Source organism: Peromyscus maniculatus, chromosome 10, assembly GCF_049852395.1.
Source record: "Peromyscus maniculatus bairdii isolate BWxNUB_F1_BW_parent chromosome 10, HU_Pman_BW_mat_3.1, whole genome shotgun sequence".
NCBI classification, from domain to species: Eukaryota; Metazoa; Chordata; class Mammalia; order Rodentia; family Cricetidae; genus Peromyscus; species Peromyscus maniculatus.
In genome coordinates this window covers 59661471-59682018 of record NC_134861.1, presented here as the reverse complement: position 1 = coordinate 59682018, position 20548 = coordinate 59661471, and the positions used below count along the sequence as shown (strand labels likewise).

Sequence of the window (20548 nt, the reverse complement as noted above, 5' to 3'; positions counted from 1 at the left end):
GCTGGGATTAAAGGCGTGTGCAAACACACTCAGCCAATCTTCATGTCTTAAGAGTATACTGCCACCCTTTTCTGAAACATCTTTTTACTTAATAAACTCACTTGCTTTACTGAATATAGCCCTTTACTTAATCAACCCAACTTTGCTAGGTACTGACTCTTCCTGAAATTCTTTTCTGCCCTGTGCCGAGGAGAACTCAGGCTATATGTTCAACAACACTGAGTGTCACCCCCCATTGCCACAACCCACCATTCATCTCCCTTGGACCATGGGTGTGTAGGGGGGGGTTGGGGTGTGTGTGTGTCTGCGTCCCCGTGTGTCCAAAGCCATCCCTACCATCGCAAAGCCAGCTGAAAATGGGAAGCAACAGCCAAAGTCTCTCACTCAAATAACAAAACGTAATTCCTGAAGAAAGTAAATGCTAAACAAAACTCAAATGTCTGTTAGAGTACCAAAACTGGCTTCTCTATGATATAAATTCATCAACACAAACACACTACAGTTCTTTCCAAATGTTACAAATACACAATGTAAGTCCGGTTAGTCCTTGTACACAACTCAGTCCAATACAGACACTGACAGAGCCTGAGTCTTTCCAACTGTCAACTCTGTGTCATCTCTGACAGCTACAATCGGTGCAACCTCACTTCCAGAATCTGCTTGGATTGGGGTTCACATCTGACAATCACCGAAGGCAAGAGGCGCTTGCTCTAGAATGCTTTTCCATCAACTCCCAGGGCACCTGTGAGTCTCTCTCACCCCGTAAGTTTTGATTTAGTTCCATGGACCTGGCAGATGCACTTTAACGTGTGTGTGTGTGGGGGGGGGGGGGTCCTCTAAGTGTAAAATGGTAAATGTAACACTACCTCACTTCAATTCACATGAAGTATTACATGAAAATACTCTATTAGAGTGTTACAGATAGATTATGTAGGTTAAAATGAAAATAAACAATAGGAAGGTTTCGACTTCTAACTTATAGGTTTTGGGGAAAGTGTGCCCGACACTTCTTCCCACAGCCCTGTGCACACCCTCTTATTAAAGAAAGGTCAAATCTCTGGCATGGTGCTATTCCTACACCCAGGCTGAGTACATGACTGGTGAAGGAAGAAACCAGCAACAAGAGAGACAGCGGCCTCGTCTAGGCAGTGGCGATCCAAACTGGGGAGCAAGGAGACAGAGACCCACTGCAGACTGAAATAGGCAAGAACTGGTAACCGCATGAGAGGGTGCCCCAGAAGTCAGAGGACTGCAGTGGTTAGAAGCAGAGACATTGAGACCAAAAAAAAAAAAAAAAAAAAAAAAAAAAAAAAAAAACAGGGGGAAAAGAAAAGGAGAGAAAAGAGAAAAACCTGGAATAAATCTGAGCACAAATTACAACTTAGTATTCACATGAGAACTGGGAATTATATTCCTGAACAATAAAAAAAAAAAAAGGATACTGTGCCATGGGTGAAACCAGGATGTTGGATAGTACATAATTCCTCACACCATTGTGGTAGAGTGGCCAAAATGATGGAATTGTTTTCGAGATAAATGATTAATTTCTTAATTAAAACGTAATTCCATCATTTCCCTTTCCTTTTCTTCCCCCTTCCCCTCCCAAACCGACTTACTTTTCAAAAGAACTAATAATACAATTGTGAATGAAAGGCTGCTATTTCTCCCACATATTTTCATTCATAGGGATGTCCTGTGTTTGGGGGTGTCCACATGCCACGGTGTGCAGCAGAGACCAGACAGTTCAGCGTAATGGGCTCCTCCCTCCCACCTTTATGTGGGTTCTAGGGATCACATTTATCTTCAGGCGTGTGCAGCGGGCACCTCTACCTGCCGGGCCATCACCCCAGGCCAAACCAGACACAACATTACACGAAGCTTACTAAAGAATAGGTCTGAGTGGGGTACGTGGCAGGCTCCGGGCAGCAGTGAGACAGGAGGAGTTTGTTATTTGCACACTCACATGCTGTCTCCCCCTATACTTTATACACCTTAGTATTATAAGTTTTGAAGGATTTAAAAAATTTAAAGCACACCTTTCGAGTCTGTGTGGCAGCACACCCTTCTTTAATTCCAGTACTTGGTGCGGAGGGGTGAGGCGGATGCCAGTGGATCTCTGCGAGTTTGGAACAAGGCCATTTTGGAGTACTGTCACCAAAAATGTACCTTTTCCTTGAACCAGTCCTTTCGAAGTTACTGTCTACTATAGTCAAGAAAGGCCTTCTAGTGGCAAATAAGCTAACAAATACAAAGTCCTCCAGCATCCAGAGCAGAGTGATGCATATGTAAATTATTAAAAATAAGTTGCAAACACAAAAAACAACAGAAGATAAAAACCCTCTCAGCTGGTAAGTACCCATGGCAGTCTCCGCTTGCCAGCGGTTCATGTGAACAAGATTTAAGGACCTGAGTTGGCTCTAAGCCTGGGATAAGCCCACAGAATGACCTGGATAGCCAAAGAATGGAAGGAACAAAACCCTAGGGCATTAGGAGAAATGTCAACCTCACATCAAGGGAGGGGTCGTGACCCCACAGTTCCTCTGGCTGATCAGGCTGCATGGGTTCTGATTTTAAAAGACTTCAAAAGCTGCCACAAGGGTGAGCGGAGAGGTGGGAAGGAGCCCAGGGCTGGAGTCTCGAGAGGCCCCCAACAGCCAGGGAGCAAACCTGCCCCCAGAAAAGGCTTTAGCCTCTCACACCAGCAAACGAGAAACAGGGCAAGCGAGGTAACACTGACCTGTGATTTGAACAGCACACAGCACACCGTAAATATACTCAGTTTCTGTGTGTCACTTTTTTTAATTATTATTTAAGGAGTGGCGTGGGGGTGGTGGACACTGAGAACCTGCCTACAGCCTCCACCTTCATGGGTCTGCTGAGGACAGGGCCTGGGGGGCTCAGTTCTCTCCCAGCTGGTCCCCTGCCCCCCACTGCGAGGAGGCTGCCTTCATTTTATGGGATCAGACATTCACTATCAGGAACATTCCTAGAGAACCAACACAGAAACCAGGCTGACAAGAGATAAGCAGCCACCATGAGCTGCTCTGCTGCTGGGAACTGGCCCGAGGCTAGCAGGCTGGCTGGCTGGCTCGCCCACGCCAGAAAGCAATTCGGTCTGGCCCGAAGCTTCGGGACTTGCTCAGGCTGAACTCCGATCCACCCATACCTTAAATTCCATCTACCAAGAGGGAACAAAAGTCTCTGAATCCTAAGGACATTTTCAAAAGTGACACTCGTCTTGATTGACAAGGGCAAGAGGAAGTACAAAGGATAAGCCCTATGGGTTAGGGACTGTGGAGTGTGGGACCTGACTGCCGCCTTTAGATGCGCTTAGTAACCGCTGCACAGCCGTCTCGACTACTGCCTTAGCATCTGCTCTCCCAAACCCAGCAGAGGATTTCTGGGTTCCTTCCGCTGTGCCAGAGGACTCGGGGAGTGGTGTCTGTCTTCCTCACTGCTCTCAGCAGAGGACTGCTTAATCTCCACCTCTACCTCTGAATGGTTTTCTAACTTGACTCAAATGCCCAATTTCCTCTTTAAAGAATCACCTGTATTTCAGGCAAACCAAATTCAGTCTCTTCACGGTGCTGTGGGTTTCCTCCTCATTCCCTGGTTCCCAAGTGCTTTCCAGGCGACCAAGCTCAGACTGGGAAGAGGCTTCTGCTCTTTCTCCTTCCAGCAACTTTCCACCATGAGGGTGCACATTATTTATTCCTCAGCATGAGCCCCAACCTCAAGTGCTGGTCAGGCCTGCACTTAGCCCAGCCAGATCACAGGACCCAGGGCTTCGCCTCTGGCCTATCCCAAATTCATTCCCTCTGCTCTCCACAGATCATCCGGAACTGCATTTCCCATGAGGTCAGGCTTCTTTCTGCTCATGGACTCTCCTCTCCAAGCAAACACAGAGAGCCAGCTGCCCCAGGGGTCCTCCTCCAAGGAGTGTGAAGGCACATGGGCTCCCTTACCTCATTCAGCTTCCCCAAAAGCAGCCTTTTTATCAATCACAGGCATCCCGAGTCTCCCTCTACCCATCACATTTCCACCTCCATGCCTTCACTAGAGCAAATTCTTCATTAACTCCTGGACGGACCCCTCCACTCACTCACTCAACCTGCTCATTTTAGAGATCAGGAAAAGAAGCCACAAAAGGCTAGAGTGATTGGCATCGAACCACAGAGCTCAGAACTGGGCCTTCCCAGTCAAAACTGCCCCCCCTCCACCCGGTCACAGGATCTGCTTTGCATTGGGATGAAGTCATCATTGGTATCAAATTTCCTTATTCGGTTAAAACCTCTAAGCTTCCAAACTAATAATAACAACAGTAACTAATAATAACAACAACAAGAACAACATATGGCCATATGTCTAGAAACATGTTGTGGGGTGTCTCTAGGACCCAAACCTTACCAGTTTTGCACTACATGCTTAGCAGCAGGTGACCCATGATCATGAAGACCTCTGGCACTCACCCTGGATCTGCATGAAAGGCTTAGGGGAAGAGTGACCCTTCCTTGCACTCTGCTGCCTGCCTATTTAATCCAGATAAAGTACACACTTATGAGAGCATATGTAAAAACACACACCTAAATCAGCAGACAGGTGCTCCAGACCGCCACAGCTGTTTCTTAATACTCACATCCAAAGCATATCTGTGGCTCTTGGACCGAAACAACACTGTGTGTGTGTGTGTGTGTGTGTGTGTGTGTGTGTGTGTGTGTGTGTGTTATGTGTGCTGTATGTGTATTGCATGTGTGTTTATTCATGTATGTGTGGAAGTGTGCATGCACATATGTGCACAGACATGTAGAAACCAGAGGTAAATGCCAGGTGTTTTCCTCTATTGCTCATCACTTTTTAAAAAAGATTTATTTATTTTTGTTTTATGTGATGGCTGTTTTGCCCAAATGCATGTCAATGTACCACAAGTGTGCACTGACCTCAGATCCCCTAGAACTGGAGTTCCACACATTTGTTAGACACCATGTGGGTGCTAGGAATAAACCCTGGTCCTCTGGCAGAGCTGCGAGTACTCTTAACTGCTGAGCCATCTCTCCAGCCCTCCACCTTATTTTTGAGACAAGGTCTCCAACTGAACCTGGAGACTAGTCACCTGAGTTGACTTGTCAGGCTAGCCAATGAGCCTCAGGCATCCTCTTGTCTCTGTCCTTGAATCCCCCCGCCCCCCATCCCACCCCAGTGCTGGGATCACAGTCTCTAATTCACTCACAAGACTCCATGCACAAAGGTCCTCATACTTAACCCAGCTAGCCCTTTACTGAGTAAACCATCTCCCAGTCCTCAGGAAACGACATTTTAAAAGACAACACTATTTAACACAGCCATCTACAAGCAATTCTGATTCCAATTATTCCTTTGCACACACACCTTTTCCTCTAAGCTGTCCTGTCTCACTCTGCGTGCACCATGGCAGATTTGCACAATAATGTATCCAACTGCACAATGGCTTGGAGCGGCCAGGGTTCTTAACAAATGTCTAGAATGACCACGCTGCTCCACTGAAGAGCAGGTGACCGAAGAGCAGCTGTGTGCTCTCCTGGTCTCGCACAGGGAGCTTTTCCTAGGAGGAAAACCATCCACACACCACAGTCTCAGCCAATTAACACTAGAGAACCGCCTGAATGTAATGTTCTCTCACGTACATCACAATCAAGTGGAACAGACTGAAACATCAGGGTGATGCAAATTCCTAGGCATTAGTCATGGATTTCGAGAAATGAAAATATTTTAGAAATCTTTCCACTCACTTGGAAACTTGGGAACATGGCTATTTCTGGAACAATAAGAAGGCATTGACCATAGTACCTATATTAGTATTTCATACTCACCATATAATTTGTTAATAATCACAAGGAGCCGCTAACTTATTACTCGTAAGTGGGTTTTTGTTTGTTTCTGAAGCCAAATTTTATAAGCTCTAGTATTTTATATTTGGAAACTTACATTGTGTTTAAAAAACAACAACAGACAATAGAAACAGTCACAAATGACTGTAAGCAAATATTGTCTCAAAAATCTTAGGTTATTTTCACCTAATGACTGGTTTCCTTTGGATCCACCCAGTAAAAAGAACTTCCGCAGAACGCCATTCTTGGCTAATTCTCTGCCTTTAGCAGGCCTCCAATTGTAAACTTCACTGAACAAATAAACTTCCTTCCTATTTTTAAAGTTTTCCAAAATTGGAGAGTCTCCGTCCTTGGTTGGCCAGCTTTTCCTAGTTTAAAGTCTTGGCACTAAGAAATTCTTTACAGTACCCCGAGAGAGGAAAAGGATCGGAGAGAGCAGAGTAGTCCCGCTCTGCCTGCTTCAGGAGAAGGCACCGAGTTGTGACCTTGGGCAAAGACATTCAGGCTGCGGGTGGCAGAGACCAGTGTAATTTCTCTGCCCCCCTTTTCCTCTTATCTGATCTAAACGATGTGATGCTTGACAGAAGCATCATGTTCTTGTTCCGGCCTACTGAGCAAGAGCTTGTGTTTAACCCCCACAGCACGCACAAAACGAACCCAGGCATGACAGCAAGCGTGGAATGATAAAAGAGCACTGGTCGGGACTCCTTCTTGGTACGTGTGCGGTGTGTGTATATGAGTGAATGGGTGTGCGCAAGTGTGCATGCAGGAGCACATACCTGTGCACATGTGCAGAAGCCAGAGGGGGGGTGGGAGAGGATGTCAGGTGCTGAGTTCTATTCCATCATTCTCCACCCTAAGCTTTTGACATAAGGTCTCTCACTGAACCCAGAGCTACTATACCCCCAGGGATCTTTCTATCTCCACCCCATACCATGCTGGGGTTACAGGGGTGCACATGGTATACCAAGATTTTTACATGGGTGTTGGGGATTTGAACTCATGTCTCCCCACTAGAGCAGTAAGTGTTTCTACCCACTGAGTCATCTCCCCAGCCCCTGAACATCCTAGCTGTAATCACCTCATCCATGGGAGGCTTCATTTTTCTCACACTTAAGAAGAGGAAGAGCTGAGATTGTAGTTCAGTGGTAGAGTGCTTGCCTGGCATCTACAGGGTCCTACAGGTTCAGTCCCCACCACCAAAGAATAATGATGGTAATAACAATAGATGAAAAGAAGGAACAGAGCTGGGCGACTGTGGAGTCATCTCTACCCACAAATGCAATGGGGCAGTGTTGATGGATCATGCTTAAGTGCTTAATCTGGCCCAGGAATTGTTCCATCCTGAGGAGCTAAACGCTAAGTAACCTGAAGGAAAGCTATTTATCCCATTTTACTGACAAACACACCGACATTTAGAAACAGTGAGACTGCAATCACTCCAAGAACTTGTTCCCTCTTACCAGAGACGGATGAAGATTTATGATTCTGCCCCTTCCCCCCCCGCCCCCCCCCCCCCCCGAGTTGCAATCACAAAACCAAATTCCAAATGGAACCAGAATACAGTGATCATTCAACACCCTATGCTCACAGATCAGGAACCGGGGCACAGGGAAGTCTGACACACCCAAGCTGAGAAGACTGCAAAGATGTGGATACCATCAGTTATCCCATAAATCCAAGCTCCAGCAAGCTTGGCAAGCCATGTGTGGGGGTGTGAAGGTGCAACCCCAGCCCTTGAAGGCCTAGGCGGGGGACCACGAGTTCCAGGCCAGCCTGGGCTACAGAGACAAGGGACAAGGAAGGAAAGAAGAAGAGGAAAGAGGAGAGGGGGTGAAAGAGGAAGAAAGGGAGTGGGCAAGAGAAGACAGACCCAGTAACCGTAAGTGAGAACTTGGGCCTCCATCGCCTCACAGCTGACCTCTCCCCCTAACACCCTTCCAGTCCTGATCCATCTTTCATTTTCCACCATGCCTTCTCTCTCCACCGTGGCTTTCTTCTCTCTCTGGCCAAGAACTCCTGAAATTCGGGGACACTGAAAGTAGTTGTTCCTGGCAGCTGGTTCCACCCTTGGATGCCTACTTTCTGAAGCAGGATGGTTGGTCATTTTATGCCTTTCTCTTAAGAAGAGCAGGTCTGCTTCTCAGTGGACAAGGTCTTTTTCCAAGTTCTGCCACGTTTCATAACAAGAACATCCCCCAGGTACCCGGACAGCACAGCTATGGCAGATAATGCATGGTAAACTTCGAACCAGACAACTCAACCCTTAATCTTAGTAGCTATGATTTCTGCTGTTCGACACGGTGACTACAGCTAATCATGCATCGTGCTCTTGGTAAAGAGCAAAGAACTATGTGAAGTGTCTCTCCATAAAAGCAGTGAGTATGTAAGATACGGTGTGTGCCAGCCAACTAGTTAGTCATTCTGTGGTGTATATACTTCAAAACATCACAAAGGGTATAGTAAATACAACTTCATCTGTCTATAAAAACGTAACGTTCAAAAATAGCTATGTCTCTGTGAGTTAGAGACCAGCCTGGTCTACAGAACAAGTTCCAGGTCAGCCAGGACTACACAAAGAAACCCTGTCCTGAACCCCTTTCTCAAAAAAAAAAAAAAAAAAAAAAAAAGTAAAGATAGCTATGATGGGCCAGAGGAATGGCTCAGCACTTCTAAGAGCACTGACTGGTTCAACTCCAGCCCCCATATGGCTGCTCTCAACTCCAGTTTCATGGGATATGACTCCCTCTTTTGGCCTCCACTGGTACTGCACACACGTGATGCACAGACATACAAGCAGGCAAAACATATCACATAAAATAGAATAATCCTTATTCTATTTTAATTTTAAAATGGTTGATAAGTTACCTAGCTTCTCTAAACTGTGGTTTCTTCATATTCCCACCCCACCCCCACACACACACCAACAAAACACACAGGAAGAGTCAATCACACTAGTATCACAATTATTCCAAGAATCAGTGACGTTGTTGAACTTGACTACTCCCAACATAATGGCTAGCACACACAGTGTTCAGAAGTGTAATCATCTCTTTCTTTTTTAATGCTAACCCAACTTTCCCTTCTCTTAAATGCCCAATGTAGGTAATGCTTTTCTAGACAAAGTCAATCACCACTATGGGAGGAAAGGAAATGCATTATACATGTAGTCCACTTCCTAGGAGTCTTCCTGGAAACAAGAGAACTAAATGGACCAGTGTGTGGACCACTCAGCGCCAGGGAAGGACTCTGCCAACTGAACTCCAACAGCTTTCACTCTGCAAAGGCTCGGGCCACACTTTCTCCCTGCACACAGTTCATACAGCTGGCCCTTCCAGGCCACGGGGGCCTCACGTTTATTGCACTTTTCCTAGGTCAAAGGATCTCCACTGACCCCAACCACTGCTCACACTTCCTACCTACCCTGTCCATTTCCCATGGCCATCGGGATCTGAAATTCACAAGTACGCTCTTACGTGACTAAATAAAATACGGTGAAGTACAATACACTGTTTCAAAGACATGTATAGCTTTGACTCGTTAGAACAGTTTGAAGACAGTGCAAGCAAATCAGCAAGGCAAAATTAATGTATGCAAAACCCAGAGACAGAAATTTGGGCTGAAGTTTAGCCATAAACCAGCTATGTGAACTTAGTGACCAAAACAGACTGCTCTGGGTACCAGTTTCCTTACGTAGAAAAGAAGGAACGGAGTCACGTCCAAACCTCCATTTCACTTACTCCGAACAACGGGACTGAGTTCCAGCAGAATGACCACACCTGACCACCATCATTACCAGGATGTGCTGGGGTGGAAGCCAAGGCTCCCTCAGTGCTGCATCTCCCCAAGTCCCCAGGGTTAAAGATGGTGACAGGAGGTGCTATGCAAACTGCCAAGGGAGGGAAGCAACCAACAGTCTGGCCAGCTGTGCCACCATGGACCACAGAACGGGGAAGTGGGCGTGGAAAGACTGTGAGGCCAAAAGACCAGGAAATCCACTGTTGATTGTGTCTCCTAGAAATGCGAGTGACGCTTCACTCAGGACACCTCTACAACATGGTCAGCCTAAACAAGCCCTGAATACGGACACCAACTGATGCGCTAAAGAGACCACTCAGGGGCTGTAGCCCTGGACAAATACTACAGGGAACTAGGGGATGCTGAGGCGGGGAGAAACAGTCCTCCACCATGGAGGAGTCACCTGATTATCCAACACCAATGGATCGTCCTGAAATCACACACATGTAATGCTGAGTGGACTCAGCAGGCTATATCTATGCATTTATGCATATATGTATATACAGCACATGTATTTGTGATATATATATATATATATATATATATATATATATATATATATATACCAATAACAACTTAAAAGGGGGAGGCCAGGGATGTGAGAGGGAGGGGGTGGGAGGAGGAAAACACACGGGAGAGTTGGGGAAAGGAAAGAAGGCAAAGAGTGTGTAGGCAACACAAACTAGACTTGATTTAAAAGGAAAAGATGACACAAATTTAAGTGGGTAGGAAAGAGAGGTAGGTCTGGGAGGAGTTTGGGGAGGGGGGTGACTAGGATACAATTTCATTGTATGAAATTCTCAAAAGAAGAAAATTAGAGTCGGGGAGGAAAAAGTGGTTCTTAACCTGTAGGTCGTAACCCCTTATGGGTCATTCAGGACCACCAGAAAACGCAGATATTTACACTACAATTCATAATAGCAGCAAAATTACAGTTATGAAGTAGCAACGAAAACAAGTTTATGGCTGGGGTCACCACAACCTAAGGAACTGTATTAAAGAGTGTCAGCATCAGGAAGGTTGGGAACCACAGAGCTGGAGAGATGGCTCAACAGTTAAGAGCACCTGCCGCTCTCGCAGAGGGTATGAGTTTGGTTCCCAGCACCCAGGGCAGGTGGCTCACAACCACCTGTAACTCCAGCTCCATAGGATGCGACACCTCCGGCTTTCTTGGGCACCTGCACTCACGACCACATACCCACATGAAGACACACAATACAATTAATTAGAAAATAACGAATCTTTAAAAAAATAAAATTAAAAGCAGAGTTTGGAAAACCACCCTGAATAATTCAGGCATGTGAGGAAACTCCACTAGGGTTTCCCTCCGTGTTTTCACATAACCTACCACACTGTGACCTCCATGTGCCCTTTCCTGGAGGGCTCACTCAGACCTCACCTGCTAGTCTCCTCACAACCCTGGCTGGGCCATTCACAGGCAGCCACATTCACATTACAATGAGCCTCCTTCACAAGTCCCCTCCTGCAAGGCGCAGAAAGTCGCTTCATTTCTGTCCACACAGCATCTAACTCTTCACGAGTACAACATCCACTCACCTCAACTACCCATCTAACTAGGATCTAAACAGTCTGTTTACAAATGGTCTTCACAGTTCCCTAGGCATATTTTGATGTTAATAGATCTGGATGAAAAAGAGATTGTACAAACAAAAAGACACAAAGAACAAACAGATGTGAAATTCTTTTTAGAATGAGAAAACAGACTTAGCAAAATCAACTCGGACAGTTTTGGTCGAAGTAAGTAAACAGAGTTCATGCATCTCTTCTGTCATAACACATGACAGATACAAAATAATCTGCAGGAAAGAATCAGAGCATATGAACACTAGGAAATGATCTTCCCATATTTTTTTCAGATAAATTTAACAAAACAATGTAGAATACTGATTCATCATTATGTTTATAACAAAACCAAAGATAACAGTAATTTGTTAGTGGAATCAGTCTGAGATATTTAAGTTTATATGCTGGGGGATGTCTTTCTGTATGCTGTGAATATGTTGTTCCCATTGGTTAATAAATAAGCTGCTTTGGCCTATGGCAAGGCAGCTTAGAAGTGAGAAATCCAGGCCGGGCGGTGGTGGCGCACGCCTTTAATCCCAGCACTCGGGAGGCAGAGGCAGGTGGATCTTTGTGAGTTCGAGGCCAGCCTGGGCTACCAAGTGAGTTCCAGGAAAGGCGCAAAGCTACACAGAGAAACCCTGTCTCGAAAAACCAAAAAAAAAAAAAAAAAAAAAGAAGTGAGAAATCCAAGGAGAGAGACAGGAAAGACAAAGGTGGAGTCTGGAGAGAGACGCCAGCCTGCCTGGAGAGAAGCCAGCCTGCCGCCCAAGGAGCAACATGCCACCAGACTGGTAAAGCCACGGAACAGATGGCAAAACATAGATTAATAAAAATAGAAATAAAACATAGATTAAGATATGAGCTAGCCAGCAAGAGGCCTGCGATAGGCCATACAGTTTGTAAATAATATTAAGCCTCTGAGTGATTGTTTTAGAAGTGGCTGCAGGGACCGCGGGGCCGGGCGGGACGGAGAAAACCTACAGCTCCATTTATAGTCTCACAAATCTAACTGAAGATTTGTTTTTCCATAGGTTTCATAGATGTGCCTACATATTGCTGTATGAGAATTCAAAAGGGCTGAAGAGGTGGCTCAGCAGTTAGCAGCATTTGCTGTTCTCCCGGGAGACTGGGGTGTCACAGAATATTGGCTTAAGATGTGTTACATTTGTTTATGCTGTGGAATATTTGTTTAATGAGGCAGAGATTTGTTGCATTTGTTTAACTCTGGGAAGCGGTGTTACTGTGCCTGCCTGAAACACCTGATTGGTCAAATAAAAAGGTTGAACCGCCAATAGCTAGGCTGGAAAAAGGGTAGGCAGGGCTTCCAGGCAGAGAGAATAAATGGGAGAAATCTAGGGAAATGATCAAGGAGCAAGAAAAGGAGGAACAGGAGGATGCCAGGGGCCTGCCACATAGCCAGCCATGGAATAAGAAGGAAAGAAAGGTATACAGAATAAAGAAAGGTGGCCAGGCGGTCGGGCACATGCCTTTAATCTCAGAACTCAGGAGGCAGAGCCTGGTGGATTTCTGTGAGTTCAAAGCCAGCCTGGTCTAAGGAGTGAGATCCAGGACAGGCACCAAAGCTACACAGAGAAACCCTATCTTGAACCCCCCCCCAAAAAAAAGGTAAAAAGCCCAGAGGCAAAACATAGTTAGAGATGGGATAATTTAAGTTAGAGGGCATTCATAAGAAAGAATAAGTCTCCATGTATTTATTTAGGAGCTGGGTGGCAGGTCCCCAAAGAGTAAAAAAAAAAAAAAAAAAAACAAACTACACTGGAGTTCAGTTCCCAGCACCCACTTGAGTAACTAACCACTGCTAACTCTAGCTCCAAGGGATACAACAATCTCTTCTGGCCTTGAGGGGCACCACTATGCATGTACACACACACACACACACACACACACACACACACACACACACACACACCAGAGAGAGAGAGAATTGTATACATCTAAAGTAGTAAAGTAAATCTTTTTTTAAAAACTCAAAAGAGTATTATTTCTGCTCCTGAAATGAACCAAGGGGAAGACTTCACGTCACATCCCCAGAAAAACACAACCCCGAACAACCAGGAGACATCACTACATCCCTATTAGGATTATGAAAATACAGCTTGCAGCCTTCGTTAGCATCACCTTCCTTGGAGAAACACGTGCACCATGAGGTCGAAGTGGACGCTGCATAAAATGTGCCCGCTGAGGTGCAGGAGGAGGAGCCAAGTCCAAACAAACTAGGCTACACTGTTGGGATCGGAACCAAGAATGGCAACTGAGGAGGCTGGTTCTCACTGTTGGAGTGCACACTGGCATCGATCATTTGTCTCCAAAGATCTAGAACTTCCGTCAACATCTCACCACCACGACCAGCTCTGAGGGTCCTGCCTCATTTGATGCAACCCAAAGAGTCCCTGGTGGTCCTCTGCCCCGGCCCACGGCACTCTGCAATCTGTTCTCTTGTCAACTGTGACCAACATAATGCGTGTGCCACAAGACATCTTTTCTATTGTCTCAAAAACAACCCAGAACCTATTGTAAACATTAGACCACCGAACTCAGGCAAGAACACAGCAACAGGAACTGTCCTTATTGCTGGTAGAAATGCAAAATGGAAGACTGGACATTCCTCACAAAAGCAAATGGACATTTACCATATGACCCAGAAATGTTCCATGGTTTCCACCCCAAAAGGTAGAAAATATATACTCACAGAAAAACCTACAAACATGATAGTCGTAGCTTTATTTATAATCGCCAAAACTTAAACACAACTAAGGCCCTCTGTCTAGAGGTAAATGGGTGAGCTACAAAACATTCCAATAATGGAGTACTATTCAGCAATAGAAAGAAATGAGATATTAAGCCTGGGGGTAGGGGGCTGGAGAGATAGCTCAGTGATTAAGAGCTCTAGCTGTTCTTGCTGAGGACAGGGGTTCGATTCCCAGCACCTACATGGTAGCTCACAACTATCTGTAACTACAGTTTCAGTGGATCTGATGCCTTCATCTGACATCTGCAGGCACTCACCTGGTACACATACATTCATGCAAAACATGCATACTCATAAAATAAAAAACAAGGATGTAGGAAGGTATATTTCTAGATAAAAGGGGTCAATCTGGAAAGGTTGTATACGGTATAGTTGTGGGATAAACACAGACAAGAAAAAGATTCATGTTTCTCCCAGGTTCAGGGGGAGAAGGGACACACAGAGAGGGTCTAGAAGGCACTGTTCTGTAGACACTGGGAGCTGGTACAGCTCACTGTTCGTTTGTCCATGCCCACCAGAGGGCCGCCCCAGTGTGGGCTGCTAACAGGACGGACTGTGAGGAGGGTGCAGGCAGGCTAGGTAGGAAACCTCTGCATCTTCTACTCAATGTGTCTGTGGAACAAACGCCACTTCCTCCTGGCTCTCTTATGTGGCCCTGACCACCTCCAGCGCCCTATGTCAAGTGGGCTGGCCTCAACCTCCCAGACCTTCCAACCTCTCCCTCTCAAGCGTGATACTTAAATAACCACAACACACGGCATCTCTCAGAGTGGACCAACTTCAGCTTCAGGTCTGAGGGAGACCAGTGATGGTCTCTACAGGCTCCCCAGTGTCCCGGGATCAAACGAAAGCTTTCCTGAAGGAGGCTGCATTTCACGGGTGTCCAGGTGACCACGCACTTGTCCAGCCTCACCTGCACCTGCTGCTCGATCTCCCCCAAGCCTAGCCACCCACAGGGGACTGCAGTGCTCACAGTATTCCAGCCTCTTCACCTGCAATTCTAGCAGCCCACAAAAGCAGCCCTGCCCTGCTCTTCCCGTTACTCTCCACTCATCCAACAGATGAATGATTAATCAGAGATGCCTGAGGCAAAGGGCAGAGGAGGGAAGGGTTTTGACAGAAATGGACTACTACTACGACACAGACACATACAGACTAAGATGCGTTAGGGAACTAACTCATCCAAGGAACAAAAGGTGATTAACCTTCTCTCTCCTGACGAGACCTGCTCTGGCTGTGTTCTGCCGAGACTGTCCTCCACTCTGGCATTCCTCCATTCTCTCTTCAGAAGAACAACCTATGCTTGAGTTACTAGCCCAAGAGAATCTGCACCACTACAGACAGAGATAAAGTCTCCATCGAAGCTCTGCTCACGTGTGGCCTACTCCAGCTGCACTCAGCAGAGGCAGCACATTTTCCAAGTTCAAGGGATGGTTTGACTATTATTAAGGAGTTCTTCGCTCTTTATTAAACTTAAGCAACCACTAATTAAATGTAGCATTGGTATAGAGAAGAAAACGTCTGTGCTTTAAGGACACATCTCAAGGACAAACCGGCAGGGGACTGACTTCAAGTGACTTCGGTGTTGCCAAAATAAACACGGGCAATAGCCAGGTGGACACTTCTCCCAGGAAGAGCGCCGTGACGGCGGCTGTGCTGTGTTCTGGTGAACCCAAGAGCATGTCCAGCTGACTGGCTGCTGGCACTGAAGGTGGGCTGCTCCCGGCGCAGAGAACCTCAAAGGTGAACAAATAAGCTAGGAGCCAGGACAGGACTTGAACAAACGCTGTGGTTAGAAGCAGCTGATCAAAGAACAAGATGCACTTGTCCTCAACAAGGCAGCAGCAACACACTGCTTCAGGAAAGCAGGCTGCGCAGAGCCAGCAGGCCAGAGCATTTCAAAAGCCCAAGCACGACCACACGGCCAGCCTTCCTCACTACCCAGGTCTAGGTTACCAGCATTACCTCCTAACAGGCCGAGTAGAGCCCAAGAAGTCCTCCTCCTCCTCCCATCCACAACAAACGTCGGCGGACACCACCACTTCCTTTCCACCCATCTACTGGCCTCCCGCTGTGTTTACACACAATTCCAAACCCAACCCTGCGCTCCGAACTCTCCTCCACCTGGCCGAGAACGCCCTCCATGCTCCGGATGGAGTCTGCTTCTCTGGACCAGCTCACTGGGCCTTCCTGCTGCTGCTGGGCCCCAGAGCAAGCTGAGGGGCATTTCCCACCCCACCCAGTCCCCACACCCTCTCAGACTACTTCTCTTCCCAGCACTGACCACCAGCTGAAATTACCTTGCTTATCTATTTGCTTCTCTGCCTCTCCTGATTAGAATGCAAAGACCGCAAAAATGGGGAACTGGTCTACCTCTCTAAGGCTGAACCTCCAGCTCCTCACAACAGCCTGGCATAGCGCAGATGCACTGTAAGTATCTGTATACTAAGTGACCTATCAAATGAAAATGGCTATAAATGTATGTTTTACACAAAGAGAAAATATGAAATGCTTGGTTTTATTAATTAGCAATCAATTACTTATTTAAAAAATTATTTCTTTCCTAAGGCATTTTAAAATATTTGCCTTATAAAACTTCAGTGTGAGCTAGGTATGGTGGTGCATGTCTTTAATCCAACACTTGGGAGGTAGAAGCAGGAGGATCTCCATGAGTTTATAGTTTATAGGAAGACCGCCCCGGGCCCTCCCAGCCCTGACATACACACACACACACACACACACACACACACACACACACACACACACTTCAGGAGGCAGAGGCAGGGGGATCACATGTTTGAGAACAGTTAGGCTAGATAGTGAGATCCTGTCGCAAACAAAACACAAAAATGAAAATTTTCAATGTGCAGTTTGTTCCTAAAGGACAAACCTACTGTGTAAAATACACCTCTAGTGCAGTGGTTCTCAACCTTCCTAATGCTGCGACCCTTTAATACAGTTCCTCATGTTGTGGTGACCCCCAACCATACAATTACTTCATTATTACTACTTCATAATTGTCATTTTGCTATTATGAATCTTTAATATCTGATATGAAGAATATCCGATATGTGACCCCCTAAAGGGGTCCAGACCAGCTGATAACTGCTACTCTAGAGCATGAATATTAACTACCAGGTATACTGACTGTACCCAACATACACTTGTTGAATAAACCTATAAGCCCTGGAAAATAATATACAGCACAAACCATATGAAAACACCTTGAATTTCAGACACAGCAAGTCTACCTACATTTTTACATGCCGTTTTCCATTTTTATCTGTAAACTGATATATACTCAAAATCCTGTGATACTAGCAATAACCTTAGTCACAATCTTTACAGGCAGGTACAGATCCAAGTAGATTCCTAGGGTGGTCTGGCAGGTCTTCTGAGGTCAGTTTTCACTAACAGATACCCAGAGGCAGAGTGAATCAACAGACAAGTTCAGGGCTCTGGGGCTGGGGGAGCACCTGCGGGTTTCGTCTAAAAACCATAAAGCTCGAGAAGTTCCTTTTTATTTTTATGGGGGAGGGGAACAGGCCTCTCCGGGAAGATTTATGAAGAAACTGTACTTAAAGCCCAGCTCCACCATTTACTCAGTGAAGGCCCTGACCAAGCAATTCATCTCAGCTAAAAGCAGAAAAGGGTGTGCTCATTTAAAAGCAAAACAACAACAAAAACTCTTAAACGGTGTCCCATCTAGGTCCTATTCCTTCATTACTAAATTGCTCTCTATGGTTACCGAGTCACCATTCACACAAGGAGAATGCCAGCTCAGGTATCCATCTACATCAACAACGCCCACTCCCCTTTTCCTCTCTACCAGGTGCAGAGCTTCGGCTGCCAAGGTCAAAATGGAAAATAAATCAGCTGAATGATAGACAGATGTGGTAGGAGGCCTATGCTGGTGAATATGAGAGTGATCGTAAGCATTTTTAAATTGAATATAAATGCCCGTTAGGATTATGCCCATTGTGTGTGTTATCTACGCCTTTGTTTCTGCCTTTAGACCATTCCCAATTTTAAAACAAAGTCTTCACCATAAACAAGCACAGGTCTGCACAGGTCCCCATAAAATGAATGTCACTCTTATAGTCTATAATCCCACGTAGCTTTTCTTTCTTTCTTTTTGGATTTGTTTTAGTTTAAGAATGAGTTTCTTGAAGCCTAGACTGACCTCACCTCGCTATGTAGCTGAGGATGACCCCAAACTCCTGACCTGCTGGGGTTACAGGTACGCACGACCACAGCCTAGTTTATGAAATACTCTCAAAAAAGGTCACATTCTTCATTCACAAAATAACACTGGGTGAAAAAATTAATTCAAGATGTAATCTACAATAATTACATGAGCTACCTGGAAAATATATATGTACATATATAATTTTATGATTGGGCATGGCAGCATACAACCTTAATTCCAAGATGTGAGAGACCAGACCAAGTGCTGGTGGATCTCTTTGAGTTTGAGGCCATCCTGGTCCACCTAGCCAGTTCCAGACCAGCCAAGGGTACATAGTGAGACCCTTTCTCAAAAATAAATAAATAATATCGACAACTAAAGAGAAATTTGCTCTAAAAATACCGAGTAGTTTTTTTGCTTTGTTTTGTTTTGTGCTATTAGTGGCCTAAGTTTTTAACACCAGTTCAAGAACAACATAATTCAGAATCAAAATCAAGCTATGAGCACAGTGTGGCTGTCCGTACTCCGCAGGAGAACCGCCCCTTGAAGGAGGCTGAGTCTTCACATGCTATTTGAAATAAGGCTTTGGTCTGCAAACAAAGTCAACAAAGGTCCATCTCACTCCTACAGTGAACAGCAAGTTATTAAAAATGCTCCAGGGAAGTCAATAAAACTGAAAGACAAAGAAGCAGTAGCAGGTTTGGGGATTTTTGTTGTTGTTATTTTAAGAATGGTAGATCTTTACAATCTACACCTTGCTGGTGTTGGAATCCAACATCTCCGTGAAGCTCAATTTGTCTCCTTAGAGTGCAATATTAAAAACCAACAATAACCGAAATAAACAAGTAAATACCAAGAACAATAATAAAGCAATTCAGGTCTGCAACCTGAAGAATATACATATTCTGAATCACTTTGTAAACTACATTAATACTGTTTTTTTTTAATTTATCGTTACTAAGAAAAGTTAAAAGATTCTTTGAAAGCAAAACTGTGGACAGTATCTTTTTTTTTTTTTTCAGTAGAAAATTATACTTTATGTACAGGCTCTAACGTTTTCTCCAAACCCTCTCAGTGTGGCACCCGCTGCTTCTGGAGGCGACTCTAGTAAGGACTCAGGTGGAATGCTGTTTCTTGGTGTCATCTCATAAAACTAGCCTTACCTAGTTTCCGTCTCCACTTTATTACTTAAATTACAGGCGAAGCCACATCTGCTCCCAAACAGGTATTCAGAAAAAAATGTAATTAAGGGAAAAACACACACACAACACTCTGAACGCCTCGCATCATAACTGGAGGTATAACTCCCGTCTAACTACTATTTATAAAGGGTCAGAGACAAGCTAACGGGTTCTCTCGAGGTGAAGTTATTACACACAGAGGGGTATCATATCCAAGAGAGGAGCTGGGCGTCTTTTCATGGCTGGGAGCAATGCATTCATGAGTCAAAAGCCACACAACCCAGGCAAGGTTGGAGGCAATCCCGGCAAATCCGCCAACTTTTTTAGTTTAGCAGCCCTGAGACGGCCTGGATTTCTAACGCTCGGCTCTGGAAGCGGGAGCGCTGCAGTCATAAAAACTTTGCAGTGCAGACAGAGAAAGTTACACTTCCCACACGTAAGACCTCGGAGCCTGTCCTCTGAAAACGGCAAGTTAAAAAAAAAAGCTAAAGCCAAGCAACATCCTCCGCTACCCGCCCCAACCACCCCTCGCAGAGAGAGAGAGAGAGAGAGAGAGAGAGAGAGAGAGAGAGAGAGAGAGAGAGAGAGGATCCAGGACGGCAGGGGCGGTCCAACGGCGATCCAGGACCACACCTGGGACTCCGGCCGTGCCTCAGTCTCCCCAGCCGGGAAACGGGCGCGACGCCTTCTGGGAGGCTGGCCCACGGGGTGCGAGGAGGAATGAATGAAAAGTACTCCGGGGCTCGCTCGAACGGCCTCCCGCCCCGCTCCCCCGCCGCGCAGAGGCCCGGCAGTTGGAGGGCTCCCCCCACCACCACCACCACCACCGTCCCCCGGCCCTCGGTAGCTCCGGCCCGCCGCCGCCGCCGCCTACCTTGGCCACCCAGCTGAACAATGGTGACATCGCGGGGCCGGGCGGCGGCTCCTCGCCCGCCGCTCCCGCTCACACGCGCCTGCCCGTGGGCCTGCGGATGGCCGGGGGCGGGCTCGGGGCGCGGCGGAGTGCGGGCATCGTCCCGAGACGGCGGCCAGGCGGCGGGCTCCGCCCCTCCCCGAGCGTCACAGCCCGAGAGGGCGAGCCCGCCGGGCGGCACATTGAGAAAGGGAAGTGGGCGGAGAGACAGGGGGGTGGGGAGGGGCTCTACCGACCACGCCCCCGGCT

General features: G+C 46.3%; 1 protein-coding gene and 1 long non-coding RNA gene across 10 annotated transcripts in view; one reads left to right on the top strand and one right to left on the bottom strand.

The window, feature by feature from the left end:
• Tbc1d1 (TBC1 domain family member 1) overlaps positions 1 to 20548 on the bottom strand; it is a 199138-nt gene that overhangs the window by 97307 nt on the left and 81283 nt on the right. Inside the window, exon 1 of one of the 9 annotated variants that reach the window (XM_076546323.1) lies at positions 20261 to 20486. The exons of 3 other annotated variants lie outside the window; for them this stretch is intronic. In XM_076546323.1, the coding sequence (XP_076402438.1) occupies positions 20261 to 20290 (30 nt within the window). In that variant the 5' untranslated portion in view covers positions 20291 to 20486. Of the gene's footprint in view, positions 1 to 5385; positions 5641 to 7327; positions 7372 to 19368; positions 20045 to 20260; positions 20487 to 20548 lie in introns of those variants that run through there. 5 more of the 9 variants (XM_076546324.1, XM_076546327.1, XM_076546329.1 and 2 more) reach the window with 5 other exon arrangements.
• On the top strand, positions 7459 to 9369 carry LOC143267612 (uncharacterized). The gene is made up of 2 exons (XR_013042913.1): positions 7459 to 8242; positions 8970 to 9369. It is a non-coding gene; the product is annotated as an uncharacterized LOC143267612 (long non-coding RNA).